This window comes from Lagenorhynchus albirostris, chromosome 11, assembly GCF_949774975.1.
Source record: "Lagenorhynchus albirostris chromosome 11, mLagAlb1.1, whole genome shotgun sequence".
NCBI lineage: Eukaryota > Metazoa > Chordata > Mammalia > Artiodactyla > Delphinidae > Lagenorhynchus > Lagenorhynchus albirostris.
The window spans coordinates 34,287,872-34,303,476 of record NC_083105.1 but is presented as its reverse complement, the minus strand read 5'-3'; the positions used below and the strand labels follow the sequence as shown (position 1 = coordinate 34,303,476).

General features: G+C 40.8%; 1 protein-coding gene across 1 annotated transcript in view; it reads left to right on the top strand.

Moving 5' to 3' along the window:
• The first annotated feature begins 271 nt into the window (after positions 1–271).
• Positions 272–15,605, top strand: part of ALX1 (ALX homeobox 1) — a 28,860-nt gene continuing 13,526 nt past the window's right edge. The window contains exons 1-9 of the mRNA XM_060164809.1: positions 272–375; positions 611–722; positions 890–1,007; positions 1,263–1,304; positions 5,771–5,982; positions 6,139–6,246; positions 6,332–6,791; positions 9,570–9,874; positions 12,887–13,015. Of these exons, the coding sequence (XP_060020792.1) occupies positions 6,566–6,791; positions 9,570–9,874; positions 12,887–13,015 (660 nt within the window). The 5' untranslated portion in view covers positions 272–375; positions 611–722; positions 890–1,007; ... (2 more) ...; positions 6,139–6,246; positions 6,332–6,565. The remainder of the gene's footprint in view (positions 376–610; positions 723–889; positions 1,008–1,262; positions 1,305–5,770; positions 5,983–6,138; positions 6,247–6,331; positions 6,792–9,569; positions 9,875–12,886; positions 13,016–15,605) is intronic.

Genomic DNA, 15,605 nt, shown 5'->3' with positions numbered 1-15,605 from the left:
GCCGTCAGCCCAGAGGCCCGCCAGGGCGGTCCCCTGCGGCTCCCCCGGGCCGGTAGCCGGGAGGGTGGTCCTACCCCAGAGGCGCGCACCAGGTGGCGAACCACCGGTGCAAGGGGGCGCTCCGACCGGCCTCGGAAGTTCGCTCGACTCTTAGCCTTTCTCAGGTTCCCGACTGAAGAGCGCCGGCGTGAGGTCGACCGCGGCCGCGGTGGGACACGCGCGCGGACTCTGGAATGCGGGTTCGCGCGGCCGAGGCGCCGCTCGCAGCCCCGGTCCAGCCTGCGCCCCAGCGAGGGGCATCCCAGGGGCTCGGCTCTCCTTTTGCGAGCCACAGAGACTTTTTTATTCCGCATCTCTACTTACGGCACTTTGCAGGTTAAAGTTTACTTTATCAAAATCCACAGCGGAAATCCATGTTGTTGGGGACAGGCAGGACAGGTTGGAAAGGAGAAGTTGAGTGAATATTAATCTTGACCTTTCTCTAAAGTTCTTTAATGATTTTTCGAATGAAGGAGTTGGCGCCCTCCCCATCCCCCCACCCTTCTCCCCTCCCCGACTAATCCTTGATGTAATGACCGTGTTTGTGTTTTTCTTTCTGTTGAATTCACAGAGCACCGCGGCAAAGAGGTTAAACTAGATTACGAATGGTTTTCAGCTGCTTACGATGAGGTGCGTTCTAAGCGCAGCTCCTCGGCACCCAAACCCTGTTCTCTTGTCCAGAGGTAAAGGGTATTCGTGGGCGAGGGAGGGGCACAGTAGGTGGGGGTCTAACAGGAGGAGAATCTGCTCCTCTCGGTTTGGATCTGCCTTGATTATGTCTATTGGCCCTACCCTGATCGGGTGTGTTTAATGACCATGGACTTTATACTTACATTGTATATAATTCCAGTCCAAAGGAGAAACATCCGTCCTGTCGTTTTTGCTTCCATCTGTATTGAGATGTTAAGTCTTTCCCTGAGACGCGAAACCTCAACTCGTAAAAGTGTTTGCACAGCATCTTTTTGAAAGTAAGTTCTGTCTTTAAGAGATAGCTAATAAATCAGCAGGAAAAATGTATCGAAAACATATTGGATAGAAGCTTAAACAATTCATATCTCAAATAAAACGGTGGAAGACATGTTATAGGTAAGCGATTAACAATATGCTAGTGAAATCTGGGTTTATGAATTGAATACAGTTTAGCTCAATTATGCACTATACGAAAGTATATGTGTCATAAAAGAGATCTAACTTTAACTGTCTTTTTATTTTATTATATCTAGAACTTCCTGGAGCAATGACGACAGCCATAAAGAGAAATAAAGGTAATTATATTATTGCAGTTGAATTATGATTTTTTAATATTTGTAATAAAATACATTTCTCTACTAAATGTAAACAGTGGCATGTTAGATAAGTCACAGTATTTGCAAGTGGGGAAAATAGTCATTTTAGACTTTCACATTTAAATTAGATCCTTCAGGAGAGCAGAAATTAAATCCATTTCTCTCTTTAAGAAAAGGGCAACTCTGTAAGAGACTATTACTGAAACAAGTTGAAATTCAAAAACAAGCGTAGGTCTTCGAAAAAGCATGTGAATTTCTAAAATACCAGTATACGTACTATGATTGAAATCACAGGTAAATTTAATCCATTATATTTGAGAGCTTTGTTAACAGCACACTTGAAAGACTGACAGGACTGATTAAAATTCAGGCCATTGTTTTTTAAATTAAAATACAGAAGCTTCAAAAATATGACAAAGTTATATATTAGTCTATAGGTGTGTTTTCTGGAGTAGATGATGGAACAGATATTTTGAAGGAAAGCTGAAATGTTTCTTTGTGTTTGTGTATATATATGTACATATATATTTTTTATTTTGATGAAAACCTCTTGAGCTGCTTCGATGCAGACTATATTTCTGTATCTGTTATGTCTGTAGAGCTGTGGGAAGGGTGAAGATGAAGCCAGGGAAGGAAAGCAGCAGCAGAGCACACACAAAACATGAGGCCACCTGGCTTCTTGCCATCCTACATGACATTCAATTATTTTAGTACTTTTTCATGAGAGTTTTCTCTCCACCCAGCTTCCCCTCCCCTCTCCAGACTCCTGCTTTTCTACATTTGTCATAGTTCATCTAATTCAGCACGCATTTTTCCTAGCTTTACTTACTAGTATGCCTCAAACTCTTGCCAAAAAAAGAAAGGGCTAAGATGAAAATTCTTGCAATCCTATCTTGACATTCCCACTATTACTATATAAGTGTGACATTTCTTTCAAGAAGTTGAGAAAGGAACCAGAGTGGTGTACACATTGCTTCAACTGTTGCTTTGATGTATGTACTCAAAATATTTTTCATTTCCCAAAATATAGTCTCATGGGGGAGGGAGGCATCAAAAGCAACTTTCAGACCATGAGAATTTTTTTTAATGTAAAATAAGTCAAACTGACAGCCAATCCCTTATCTGAACTTGACTTACCTGAAATTACCTTTGTATGTGGGGGGGGGGGAGAGGAGGAGTCAGTCATTTCAGTGGGCTTTTAAACTAGTTTTAATTTAATTACTTTAATTCTAGGCTCTAAAGGGAACTAAATAAAGAAAACTTTAAACACATCCCAAATCACTGTGTTTGGCGAGCTGGCACCTAACAACAACAGCAGGAACAACCACAAACTGGTTGCAGGAATGTTAAATGTAACTTCAAATCAGAACATCAGAGTCACTTCACAAAACAGCCTTTCCGCTGTGTTAGCATCCCTGGTGCCAGAGAAACGAGAAAACAGTGTTGCAAAGAGGCTGAGACTTGAACCTGCAATAGGTCATGTTAACCCTCATCCTTTTGCTTCCTGGACTCTGCACATGCCTTCCTGACTCTGCCTCAATCCCATCAAGGAGATGTGAAGAAGCATCAGTAGCTGCACCCTGGGATCTGAAAGTGCCAGCATCCTAGAATGTCCTAAATTTTGTTAGGATTTAAAAGAAATTGATGGCTCCCCATCTCTGTCCCTCTCCTACCCCCACTCTCACCCCACTCCCACCACCTCCTGCAAGTGCTTTTTGCCAGGTAGATTTCTTCACTAACATGAAAGATGGGGAGCTGAATCCTGGATTTAGAACCCAGGTTCCAGGTATGGAAAGTGATGAAGAATTCTCTCGAAGGAGAAATAGAAAGGTGGAGGAAAGAAGGGAATGGTAGCCTGGGGGTGATGAACTGAGTATGCTGAGATAAAATCCCAATTAGAACCTGGTTTAATAAACTGGGTCTCTCTGGCCAGCCATGGTTCCTCCAGGCACTGCACCCTGGGGCCCTAGCCATACTGACCCTTTGGAACTGGGGAGGCTGGGATGAGGAATGTGGATTAGAAGCAGGTTTTTAAAGCCTGCTGAAGAGGAAAGAGCCATGTAGGCTCTGGATAGAGTAGCTGAAAGTATTTATCAAAGTGCTGTGGTCAATTTCCAAGAAGGTTATCCTCAAAGCACCAGGCAGAAAATGCCCAGGTAAATCTCAGAGAGGGCAAGACACCCTCCAATCCAATCAGCCTCCAGTTTCTTCTCCCTTCTTGTGCCTTCCAGAAATCATTTAATTATTATTGTTTTAATTAGTATTATTTTAAATTTATTATTTAAGGCTCCAATGGTTAGAGCTGTGACATTACCATAAACTCCATCTCAACCTCTCAGAATCCATTTAATGCAGCTCTTGGCAACCAGAGACCCAGCTTCTTGCCAAAAACTGCAGATTAAGCATTCGTTATGGGAGTTTGCCATTAGCTGTTCCCTATGTTTTGGGCACATGTGGTTACATGTCCCCAAACATACAGGACTCTGTGTAATAGATTTGCATTTCCAAGAGGCTCCAGGGATATTAAATGGGGTTGGTGACACCTTGCACCCATCCCTCCAACCACTACCATCAGAAGTGGGGTTGAGGTGTGGGGTGGAAACGGGTTTACTAGGCAGCTGTGGACCCTGGCTCTTCTGTAGTTTCCTCTGCGAGCTGGACCTTTATGGGTTTACAAGTACTCTAGAGCTTGCATCATATGTCTTTCATTTAAGAGACACCGAATGTTTTTCAGGGAATTCAGGGCTCTTAAGACGCATATTTATAAACAAGCTGACAGAGCTCTACGAGGTAACTAAGTTCATAGCTAGGAGTTGTTTGTATATTTCCTCAAGTCAGCAAGGCGTTGTTCTTGCTGCTGTGAATTTTTGAAAAACCTATTAAACGACCATTTCTCTTATCCTCCCCGTGTCTATTAAAGAAAGGCAGGCTGTCAGAACATCTGAAGGTAAGGTACAGAAGGGGTTAGGAGAGAATCAAAAATTATCAACCCGGATAAGAGTGAGTGGATAACTCGACTTCCGACATTCCTGTAGGGATGGCCCAGGAACAGCTAGAAAGTGCTCAGGAAGCGCATAGCTTGCTCCTTCGCCTTAAGCATGGATAGGATGTACCAGAGCAACCTCTCGCCAGCTTTTCCTTGGCCTTCCTCCCGCGTACTCCACCCCCGCAGCACCCCACACCCCCCATCCGAGGATGCCAAGCTTGGAGTTGGCGAGCCTTGGTGCAGTCTGGAATTCTCCCTGAGCCCAGTCCCTGAAAGCTTTCCGCCCCTTTTGAGATTTAACAGTTAGTGTTTGGTGCCGGCTGCACGGCTCCGGAGATAGTAACAATACAGCTAAAGTTGTATCATTCAGGAATGGTGTCAACTCGCGAGAACCTGAGTGCGCGCTCAAGGCCGTGCAGAGCGCGGCGCCACGTGAATCGAGCTTGCGCCCCTGCTCGGGAGAAGCGTCTTGGGAGAATGGAGGCTGCTGCTCCGGGGCGCCTGCTCGGGTCCCACCCGGCCGGATCTGGGTTTAGGACCGGCCCCGCTTCTTGGGCAGTGCTGAAGCGCCGCTCTGAGGTGCGCAGCGCTCCACAATTCTTCCCCGGCTGCGGCCCATGCTGGCCTCGAAGAGGGTCTCCCAGTGAGTCCTAGGACAGCCAACACCCCGAAGAAAGTGGAAATTCCCGAGCCCATCCGGAGGCTCGCCAGAATTGGGCTTGGCCTCGCCACCCCTGCGTCGGGGCTGCCCCGCGTGCCCAAGGCCGCGGGGTGACTGCCCGGCTGTCCTGGGGAGACGCGACGGGCGCTGCAAGGGCCTGTGCGAAAAAGGCCGTCGGGTAGAGGCCTCCCTTGGAGGGCGCAACTCGTAGTCCCCAACTTGTGGGAGTTTTCACCCTATTTGCCAGTTTAAGAGGCCTGTTGCTAATGGCGGCCTTTCTTTGCCCAAGGCGCTGAACGCTTTTCCGTCCGACGCGGCGGGCTCCTCCGAAACCAAAGGCAGTCCCGAAGCCTCACAGAGGGGCTTTCAACTCCGCAGTGCTGCCTGCCCTCAGGGAGCGGCCAGCTCCCCAGCCTCCCACCATCCCCTCGGGCTGGGACCGGGGTCCTGGCCCAGCTCCGCGCGCGCCCGTCGCTCCCCGAACGCGCTTTTCAAACTCGACCGCGACCATTTAAGAGTAAAATAATAATCTTTTGAAAACCACCCTGAAGGCCTTCCTCGTACTTAAACCCCTTTGTGTAACGAACCTCTCTCTGGCCTATACTAGGGGCCCTTAGGAGGTACTCTTCCTATCGGGGTTTCTTAAAATAATCTGGATCTAATGATAAAATTGTGGACCAAGGGGAGGGGTGGAAGAAGGGTGGGGAAATCAGGTTGGTATCGGTATAATGTTTTCAGTGCCTCTTGCTCGGCTTTCCTCTCCCATTGCCACCACATCCACACGCCACCGCATTCCAGAAAGAAAGAAAAGGCCACGAGTTCGTGAGCGCCGAGAGCCCCCGGACGCCGAGCTCCTCGGGATTGGAAGGAGAAGCGGCCCCTATACCACGGCCATCCCAGTTAATAGCTGCCAACGTACCCGGCTTCTTGGGCTTCGGATCAATGTGGATCTTCCACATAAACGATTTACGGATGAAGTAAAAGCCCTTTAGAGCAGTACTTCCTTTCAAGTTCGTAAGACGCCTCTAAATCTTTCTGGTAGTGAGTGGCCGGCGTGGGGGTGGGGTGGGGACCGGGTGCCGGGCGGGCGGCCCGGGAGGGCGCAGAGAGCGGGGAGTGGAGGGTTAACTGCTTTGCGATCTCACCGAGCTCTTCCGAAATGCCAGTCCACTGTCGCGACGGCAATGTTTCTGGGTGTCGTGGCCTCATCCCTGATGGCATTTGTCTGAAATGGAGCTGTCTGTCTAACCTAGGCCTGGACGCGCCCTTCCCGGGTAAGTGGGGGAAGATGGGGGTGGGGTGGGGGCGGAGGGGAGTCCGGGGTGGAGTTAGTCGCCTGCCTATTTTCATATTCATTAGAACTGGGAGGTTGCCCGAGGAGCCCAGCTGAGTTTCAAGATATAAAAGCAACTTCGGGTGCCCCCTTTCCAGCCGGGACGTCTTAAAGGGCTCGGAGCCGGGCAGCTCCCCGCGCCGCAGCGCCTGCTTCCCCTTCGCTCCTCTCTGGCCCTCCCTCCTCCCGCCCCCTCGCTCCCTCCCCCAGCGCGCTCCAGCCTCCGAGCTCCAGTAGCTCCGAGACAGCTTTCCAGGATTATGGAGTTTCTGAGCGAGAAGTTTGCCCTCAAGAGCCCACCGAGTAAAAACAGTAACTTTTACATGGGCGCAGGAGGCGCGTTGGAGCACGTTATGGAGACGCTGGACAATGAGTCCTTTTACAGCAAAGCGTCGGCGGGCAAATGCGTGCAGGCCTTCGGGCCCCTGCCCCGCGCCGAGCATCACGTGCGCCTGGAGAGGACCTCGCCCTGTCAGGACGGCAGCGGTGAGTCCACTGCTCCAGCCGGGGTCGCGGAAGCCCACCCGCAAATCCGGAGTGCGGGGAGTGGTCGGGGCAGGGAGTGAGGAAAGGAAGGAAGAAGGAAGGAAAAAAGGAAGGAAGGGAGGGAGGGAGGGAGGGAGGGAGGGGGAGCGAGAGAGCTGGAGGGCGGAGGAAGGCAGTGGAACGCTGCTTATTTTAGGAAGCGGAGTTTTGGTTGCTGCAGACCCAAGGAAGGAACCCGCACCCGGTTACTTCCGCGCGGTTCTCCTTTTGCTGTCCTCCACGGGTCCTGGAGTCCCTCTATCCAGGACCCCGCCGTAAACTGATAGGGCGCTAAATAGAGCGTAATTGAGTCAAGACAGCGCGCTTCCTCTGCGAGCCCGCCGAGCTGCCCAGGCAGGAGGAGCTGAAATCCATCACAGCTCGTTAGAGGACGTCACTACCGTCACGAATAAGAAAACTTAGGTGAAAAATGTTTTTTACTTTTCAAGACGCAATGATATTTTTCTTTGTGAAGTTAGAGGGTTACTAGATTAGCTTGTGGGGATCTGTGATTTCTACTTCTTTGGGTTTGCGATACAACAACATACATTTTTGTTAAACGCCAAATCACTTGAAATAGCTTCGGGCAAAGAATCTTCAATATAATCACTCACTCCCGAATTCTGCGTTGTCTATTTTTCTGACTCCACGTAGAAGTCACCTCAGAAGACTTTCGGAATGCTTCTGGATGAAATCTTTAACTTTGGATGGCCAAGTATCTCAAAGTCAAAATGTTATCAAAACAAACCATCTATCTTTTCTATCTTGTAACCCAATACAAACCTATTTTTTTTAGATCGCGACAGCTAAAGCAAGTTTACAATTCCAAGAGGACTTTTCCTTATCATTGTATATATTCAACGGTTAAGCTGTAAGGAGCGGGTTGTTTTAAAATAACAAACGAAATAAGTGTGAAATATTTACAGCAAGCCTGCCGCCCCCTATTCTAATGGTAGTTCAAAATCTGGCAAGGCACCGGCTCATAGAAGCTCCTTTTCTAAATACCTAGTACGCAATAAGCTTAAAAAACGACCTCGTATATTTTACTTATTTTGTTAAACGTTGCAAGTAACTTTTGACTTGCAAGGTTAAATAAAAAATAAAGGCGCAAACAATAGAGAAAATCAGTTAAATCTCAGTCATTTATTTAGGAAGACGCAAAAAAAATTTATTTTAATACACTGAAGTTTTGGCTTTCTGGCTGTATTTCACATTGTAATATTTTTATTTTGAAATTTATAGAGTATACATAAAGTTATTTCTATGGACAGGATTTTTAAAAAATGGTTCTGAAATGTCCTCTGTTGACAGCTGGATACGACTCAATCATAATTTTTATTTAAATTGTCGGGATTCCAAAAATAAGAGAAATAGGTGATTTTTGATACTTTATCAAGTTTTTAAAGAACATCATACTATTAGGAGGGATTTTAATAGGAAAGTATTAAGTAAGATAAATGTAGGCAACAAGCAGTCCGCTAAATTTAGGAAGTCTTTCTCCTGAGATGCCCTTACCCTCACGCCTGCTTCCCCTCCCCCATCCCTAATTACCGCAGTTCCCCATTTAACTCTGCCCGCGGAGACAAAACCGTATTGTTTGTTAATGTCCAGGCTCTTCTTTCTGTTCAGTTTTACCTCACATCTTTTTTTGCCTAAATACTCTTCCGTATTTAAGTTACCTAGGTACTAGAGTTTAATACATTTGTATGATGATTAAAGCAGTTGTAAAAATACATCATGAGAGAATTTTAAGATAGAAACGAAAAAAGTATAACAATTCATTGGAAATCATTGTTGTGGCAGGGCTGACTTAAGAAAAATGCTTCCCGTGGCATTATGTGCCTCCATTACATTTGTGTGTGTGTGTGGCACCATATATTTTCGTTTTATATCATACTGCCAAGCATGCACTCAAATCTGGAGGAAATCACTAAAATTAAAGCACCCCTAAACAGAATGCCAGATGACATCCTTTGTAATCTTTTAATAGATGTTTTAATTTCCGTGCTTTACTAGAGGGAAGAGTAAAGCTTTCTGTCTTAAAACATGTTTCATGAGTTAAGCATAAATTTGACAAATTTAGAAAGAACTGCAAATGAGTTTTTAAGCTAAAGAAGTCTACCTAAATCTTATTATTTTCTGTAGGAAACACACACAGAAACTGATGGAAAATTCATTTTTTAACTTAGTAGGTCGCTTTTTGAAATAAAAAATGTAAATGCAGGTATGATATACAGTTGAAATATTGGAAATACAGTAGGAAACAATACCATATCTTAAATCTATAGTCCATAGGTTTTGTGTGGAGGAGAAACATAACTTTTGAAAAGAGTTTGGATTTTGGTTTACGGATAGTATTTAAAATTGAAATATCCTTTTTGAGCCATGTAAGTAGCTTACTTTTGTCTGCTGTGAATAAATAAGACATATTAAATTTGGCTCACTTAGATTTTTTTGAACTAGAGCATCTTTTAATTTGATTATAAATTATGTGCATACACATTACATTAATCCTGGAAAATAGAACTGTGTGTTTTGACAAATTATATGAGTTCCATGTACACATTTTTAGATGATTCTAAACCTGCCCAAAGTGAATTAATAATGTGATGATCAAATTAATACTGGCACAATAAATCATAATGGACCGCTTGTCTGATGCTCTAAATTACTTCAACTTAAGTCCTTCATCCATGTTTTGCAATCCTGAGAACTGTTGTTTTCCCCCTTTGGGTACAGTGAACTATGGGATCACTAAAGTAGAAGGACAGCCTCTTCACACCGAACTAAATAGAGCTATGGACAACTGTAACAGTCTCCGGATGTCTCCCGTGAAAGGGATGCCAGAGAAGGGAGAACTGGATGAACTTGGGGATAAATGTGACAGCAACGTATCCAGCAGTAAGAAACGGAGACACCGAACCACCTTTACCAGCTTGCAGCTGGAGGAGCTGGAAAAGGTCTTTCAGAAAACCCATTACCCGGATGTATACGTCAGAGAACAGCTTGCTCTGAGGACTGAGCTGACTGAGGCCAGGGTCCAGGTAGGAGCCAAATGAAGGCTTGGGTGTGTGTGTGTTTGGAGGGCGGAGTTGGAGGGGGGATAGTGTTTGATCCATAGTTGTGTTTTACTACAAAGGAAGAAACCGATTCTCCTACTGAAGATGTAGAACGGTGTAGTATGTAAGTGTAGCATGTAAGTCTACTAAAGTTACTTTTTACTTGCAAAGGATTTGACAGCTCGCACACAAGTATAAAAGAAAAGAACACTTGAATTATTACATAGGCATAAAAACTAATGATTATTTTAAAAGAACAGAATATGAACAAATTTCTGATTTCAAAAAGTGATTTTTAAAGGACAAAAAACTAGTCATAGCTATTCAATCTAGTAATCCATGTATTTTATTTTTCTATTTTATCAGCCGTTGAAGTTCTTTTGGGGTTAGATACCCTATATTGGTAACTTATTTGTATAGTGGTCCATACGTCTATAATTTTACTGAGGTTGGGGTTATAATAAAACAAGGAAAAATGAAGCAGTCTCACAAACTCCCAGTTGTTATGTATACCATAAACTATTTTCACTATACATAATTAAAGAAAGATCATATAGTTCATCTACAATTTTCTCGCCCCAGGAATTGCCAATACATGCCCTTCCATTATAATTTTAAAAATCTAGATAATTTATATGATTTTTGCAGAGGCAATAGGAATAATAATCTTAAAGTAATTTTTAAATATATAAATTCAGTTAAATTATATCTATATGTTATATTCAAATTATAAAATTGGATGATTCAATATACTAAATTTCTTAATAATTTGAAAAAAATTTTAAAATACTGGGTAAAATTCTACCTCCTAAGTGTATTTTATTTTTACTAGCCTTGATATTTGAAACTATATTTTATTAGTTCCTAAGTAACAATAATTCAGGAGAATAACCTTTTTCTTTGTGTGTGTTTTTACTACTCCAAATAAAATAATTTGAATTTTGAAATTCCCATAAACCACTAGAATAGAGAAATAAATAAAAAAATTTTTCTGAGTGGAGTAATAGTATTCCTCCTGAAGATTGAGCCATTGTAAGGCCCTTATACATCAGTAAAGACAACATCTGGTGGTGCAGGAATACCAAGCAGCAGATTTTTGCTTTAGTTTGCGGAGACAAATGGTTACTTTATCTTAGTTCAGGAAGTAAATGTATAGAAAGTCAACGCTAAGGAAGAATTTTAGAACTGTCAAGTGTTAACACAAGCCCCCCACATGTGTGTTTTTTGGTCTTGTGTTCATATATGTAAATTAGTTATACTTGTAACCATAGAAAAATGTGTTTACACACACACAGTGATCAGCTGTGCACAAAGCATGTTTTCCCCTTATCATTTCAGCAAGTTCTGATTAATTTTTGTCTAAGAACATGCATAGAGAGCCAGCCTGAACCTAATTTACTCAGATGGTTCTCTTTTCTGCTTTTCACATCAGAGTGGTAATTGGCACCCATTTTAAGGAGACTGTCAAGGTCTTTTTCTCAGTAGAAAAGCCCTCATTACTAAATTCCCTCAGTATGCTCCTGCTGTGGAGAGAGCAAGAAAGTGTGTTCTGTTTTGCTTTGTTGTTGATGTTGTCTTAAGCCCTGAATATAGTGGATAATACACACTTCCCAGCAGTGTTCTAAGAAACCATCTGAACAGGTAGCTGTCTTTGCCTTCTTTTAATTGCTGAAAACTCTTCAAAGTGCCATCTTAAATTTACAATACATGCTTACGCACCAAACTGAGTATTAATATGTCTCCATAAGTGTGAAGGTAAAGATATAAAAGATTAGAATTGAATATGAAAAAGAGTAAAAATTTCAAATAAAGTTTAATGAAAGGCTTTTTACAATTTGCATTTTTATACTTCATTTCCAGCTTCTTTCCTAAGTATTTTATATTCTGAATATAGTTCTGTAAAGACTAAAGAGCTTCCTGAAAGCTGCTTATGTAAATTATACATATTGAATATCAAATTATACATATTGAATATAATTTTCTGTATAGAGAGCTGTATTAAAGAGAGCTTTAATACCTTAAAATATTAAAATGATGATTCTGGAAAGCTACAAGTGTGAATTAGTTAATATTTAACCCTCTGAGGGAGATAGGTGTTATAATGGATATTTCATCTATGCAATTAATTAGAGAGATTTGGAAGGCAGTTTAGTGACCCTGTAGAGGCCGTACTAACTCACAGGCTTTCTTGACAGTTGATTATACCTGCTCTGTTTCTTTTTTAATTTACATTACCCGTAAGTCTTTTAAATTGGATAAATGATTTTGAAGATTTTATGAGCATTTTCTATAAGAGAAAATAAGTAAGTGGTGTCATTTACATAATAAACAATTTGTATATTTTAAAACCATAGTTCAGCTTCAGATGATACCATTTTACCCAAAGTCTTTATCATAATCAATATAATATATAATCCTAATGGTTTTTGTTTCTAAATAATCATGATATTTCTGCTGATGCCATTTGTTTTAGATATAATCTTTATGTTTACATTTTTCTAAGTTTTTCTAAGTCTGGGTACAACCCAGAAGAGCCAATTGTTTTGACAGACCCAGATATTAATTTGGTTATAGATTGGCTGGGTTAATGTTGTATACATAGCCCCAAACTAAAAAGTTATGAATGTCTTCCAGACTTGCAGCATTCTCTGAGAGAGGGATTATTATCTGTGATAATTTGAAGATACAAGGAATCTTCACGGTCATATAATCTAATTCTTTTTTATTTTCTGTAAATGAAAAAACAGAGGCTCAGATGTATTAAATAAATTTTTGAAAATGTCTTGTCTCTTTGTATTAAATTATATTGCCTCATGGACATGGCACTTGTCAGGGTAAAATAGAAAGTAAAATTTGTGGATCCTTTTCTAATATTAAAAAATTCCCTTTTTAGTAATTATGTTGACCTGGTTTACCTTTCTAATTTGAAGTCTTTGAACATCATATTTGCATTATCAACTATTCCTTGCCTAAAATTCTACTTTTTTAAAAAATTAGGTTTGGTTTCAAAATCGAAGGGCCAAGTGGAGAAAAAGAGAACGTTATGGCCAAATCCAGCAAGCTAAAAGCCACTTTGCTGCCACCTATGACATATCAGTTTTGCCAAGGACTGACAGCTATCCACAGGTATGGTAAACTGCACAGAACACTGAGAGGCATAGGTGTGGTTTGTATATTCTTAAAAGGGCTAGTATAAGCTTTATTATATCTAATAGCCAAGAATGAAAATTTTAATCTCCAAAAGAATTTTTCCATGTTTGTTAGATTTTTATTTTACTAAAATATTTATTTATTTATTTTAATTTATTTTTCTAGAGCCATTCATTTAAAAATATTTCAGGGTCTCTTCTTTGGTATACATTGAAACAACTTAAGTAGCATCATTCAGTAGTATGTCTTTTAATTTCTCTACTCACTCCCTTTGTTAACTTTTAAAATACATAAAGCATTGCTTGGCATGCTATCTCTGTGGCTGTTGTTTTATGAACCATACCATAACCTGGTGTCACATGTGGCCTGTGACACCTTCAGTTTCACTGAAAACCATCTTTTTTTCAGTTTTAAGTTCCACTTAAAACTATGTTGTCTTTTCAGCTTTGAATTTGCTCATTGTTTCAAGGAAACATTTAGCCCTTTGTGACATAAAACATATATAGAATTAGTACTGGACATAATTTTTTGAATGTATCATGTTAAGAAAGACTTCTTTTATAATGGGAGCTCTCATCTCATTTCAAAGAATATTTAGAAATTCTTTTTCCTATACTTTTTCCTTTTAATTTAGAGAGGGTTTTTTTTCATACTTTGTAATTCACATAAATAAATTTTGTCTTTCTAATTGGGTATTACTTTTTCCTAAGACTGAATTATAATATTCAAAATTGTATTTGATACGTGATAAAGGACATGTGTATTATAAGGAACTTTTAAACCATCTGTTATTTCATTCCTGATTGTTTAATGATATGCGTTGTAACAGACTACTTTGAAAACAAATACGTAACATATATGCTGGTAGAATACCTTGATAGTCCAGTAAACAAATCATCTCAGCCCCAAACTTAAGGGTATTTGTTTTCTTTAACTGTAAATTCATACCCTGTGAGCATGAATTCAGTCCTTTAATTTCATGCTATCTTTTTGTTCTTGTGCCTTTCATGATTTTTTAAAACCCTATTTTGAGAACTTCATTCCTCCAGATAAATCCACCAAATTTATTAATGTAATATTATATGCAAACAAGAGCCTTAGAGATCACCTAGTTCAATTCCTTCATTTTAGAAGTCAGGAAACCAGACCCAGATGAGGTAAAAAAAATTGGTCTGTGATCACACAAATGGTTCCTTAGTCTATAAAAGACTGTTACAGCTAAGCCTTGCCACTGCAGTTTGCCAGAAGACCAACATTATGGGTACCTTTTGAATAAATGCCCATACCTACCTTAAGAAGAATCTTGTTTCTTTCACTTTAAAAATTTTATCTTAAAGTAGCTCCTTTATATTTTCTCCTATTTTAAAAGCATGTATATACTCCTGGTTACTTAACATCACAGGGCTAATGAAATTTTATTCACCAAATATTTTGAGTGTCCTAGTTGAGTTCTAAACAAAGTGCTGTGAGGATGTTTGTCCTCTAGGCTGTAAGTGCCGTGAGATCAGGCACTGCTATTTTCCTAGCTGTTAACACGACTGTAGCCCTTACTGTCAGGCACTGTTCTAACTAGGTTCCATATATTAACTCATTTAATCCTTACCACAACCTTATGTAGTAGGTGTTGTTGATTATTCCCATTTTTCTTATGAGGAAACTGAGGCACAGAGAGGTGAGGTATTTACTCACTTTCATTAGTGGTAGTGAACCCAGATTTGAGCAGAGCCAGTCTAGCTCTCAAGGGCAAGATCCTAACTCCCACAATAGACTGTCTCTCCCAGGGAATATGTTTGAATGATTGAATGATTAACTAATACCAAAGGAGCTTAAGTTGCATTATTCAAATTGCAGTTTAGTTCAGGGGAGCAGAGAATGTTCTCACAACCAGTGAAATAACAATTAAAAAAGTAATGGAGATGGCATATACCGCGTATAATTTTGAACTACTTGACTGTTGGTGACTTTAGAAATAATAAAGTCACAAATTATGAACTCTTTTCAAATGGACTTTAAACAGTCTTACTGATATGTCCCACAACACTTGACTGTGATGTGTCTTTTTTTCACCTTATTATTTCAATATTCATTCCTTTCCTTGTTACCATTTCTATTTGCCACTTTTCTGCTCCTTGCTTTTGGTTGCCTTATCTCTAACCCCCCTTTCTTCTTTAGTATATCATAAAACATGTAGAATAGTGCCTGGACCAATTAAGCTCTATACAAAAGCTTAATATAACAATATAACTAGTCACCCTTTTTTCCTAAAATTATCTTGCTACTATGTTATTGTGCCTCATAGCTTGTGACATTAACGATTAGCAGAATGAGGTCACCTAGTAGCTCAGGCAGGAAAGGAAATGGTAAAATCAAATTGTACATTTGATAGTCTTTTTCACTCCAACAAAGGATAAATTAAAAAAAAAATTCCCCTCACAGATAACAGAATTTGCACTAATTCTTCTTGTGGCTTCTCCATAACTTATATACATTGGTTACACCACCTCATAATTTAAGTATGGGAATGCAGAGATCATATGTTGAAGTTATTTTGACAGTGCAGTTCATT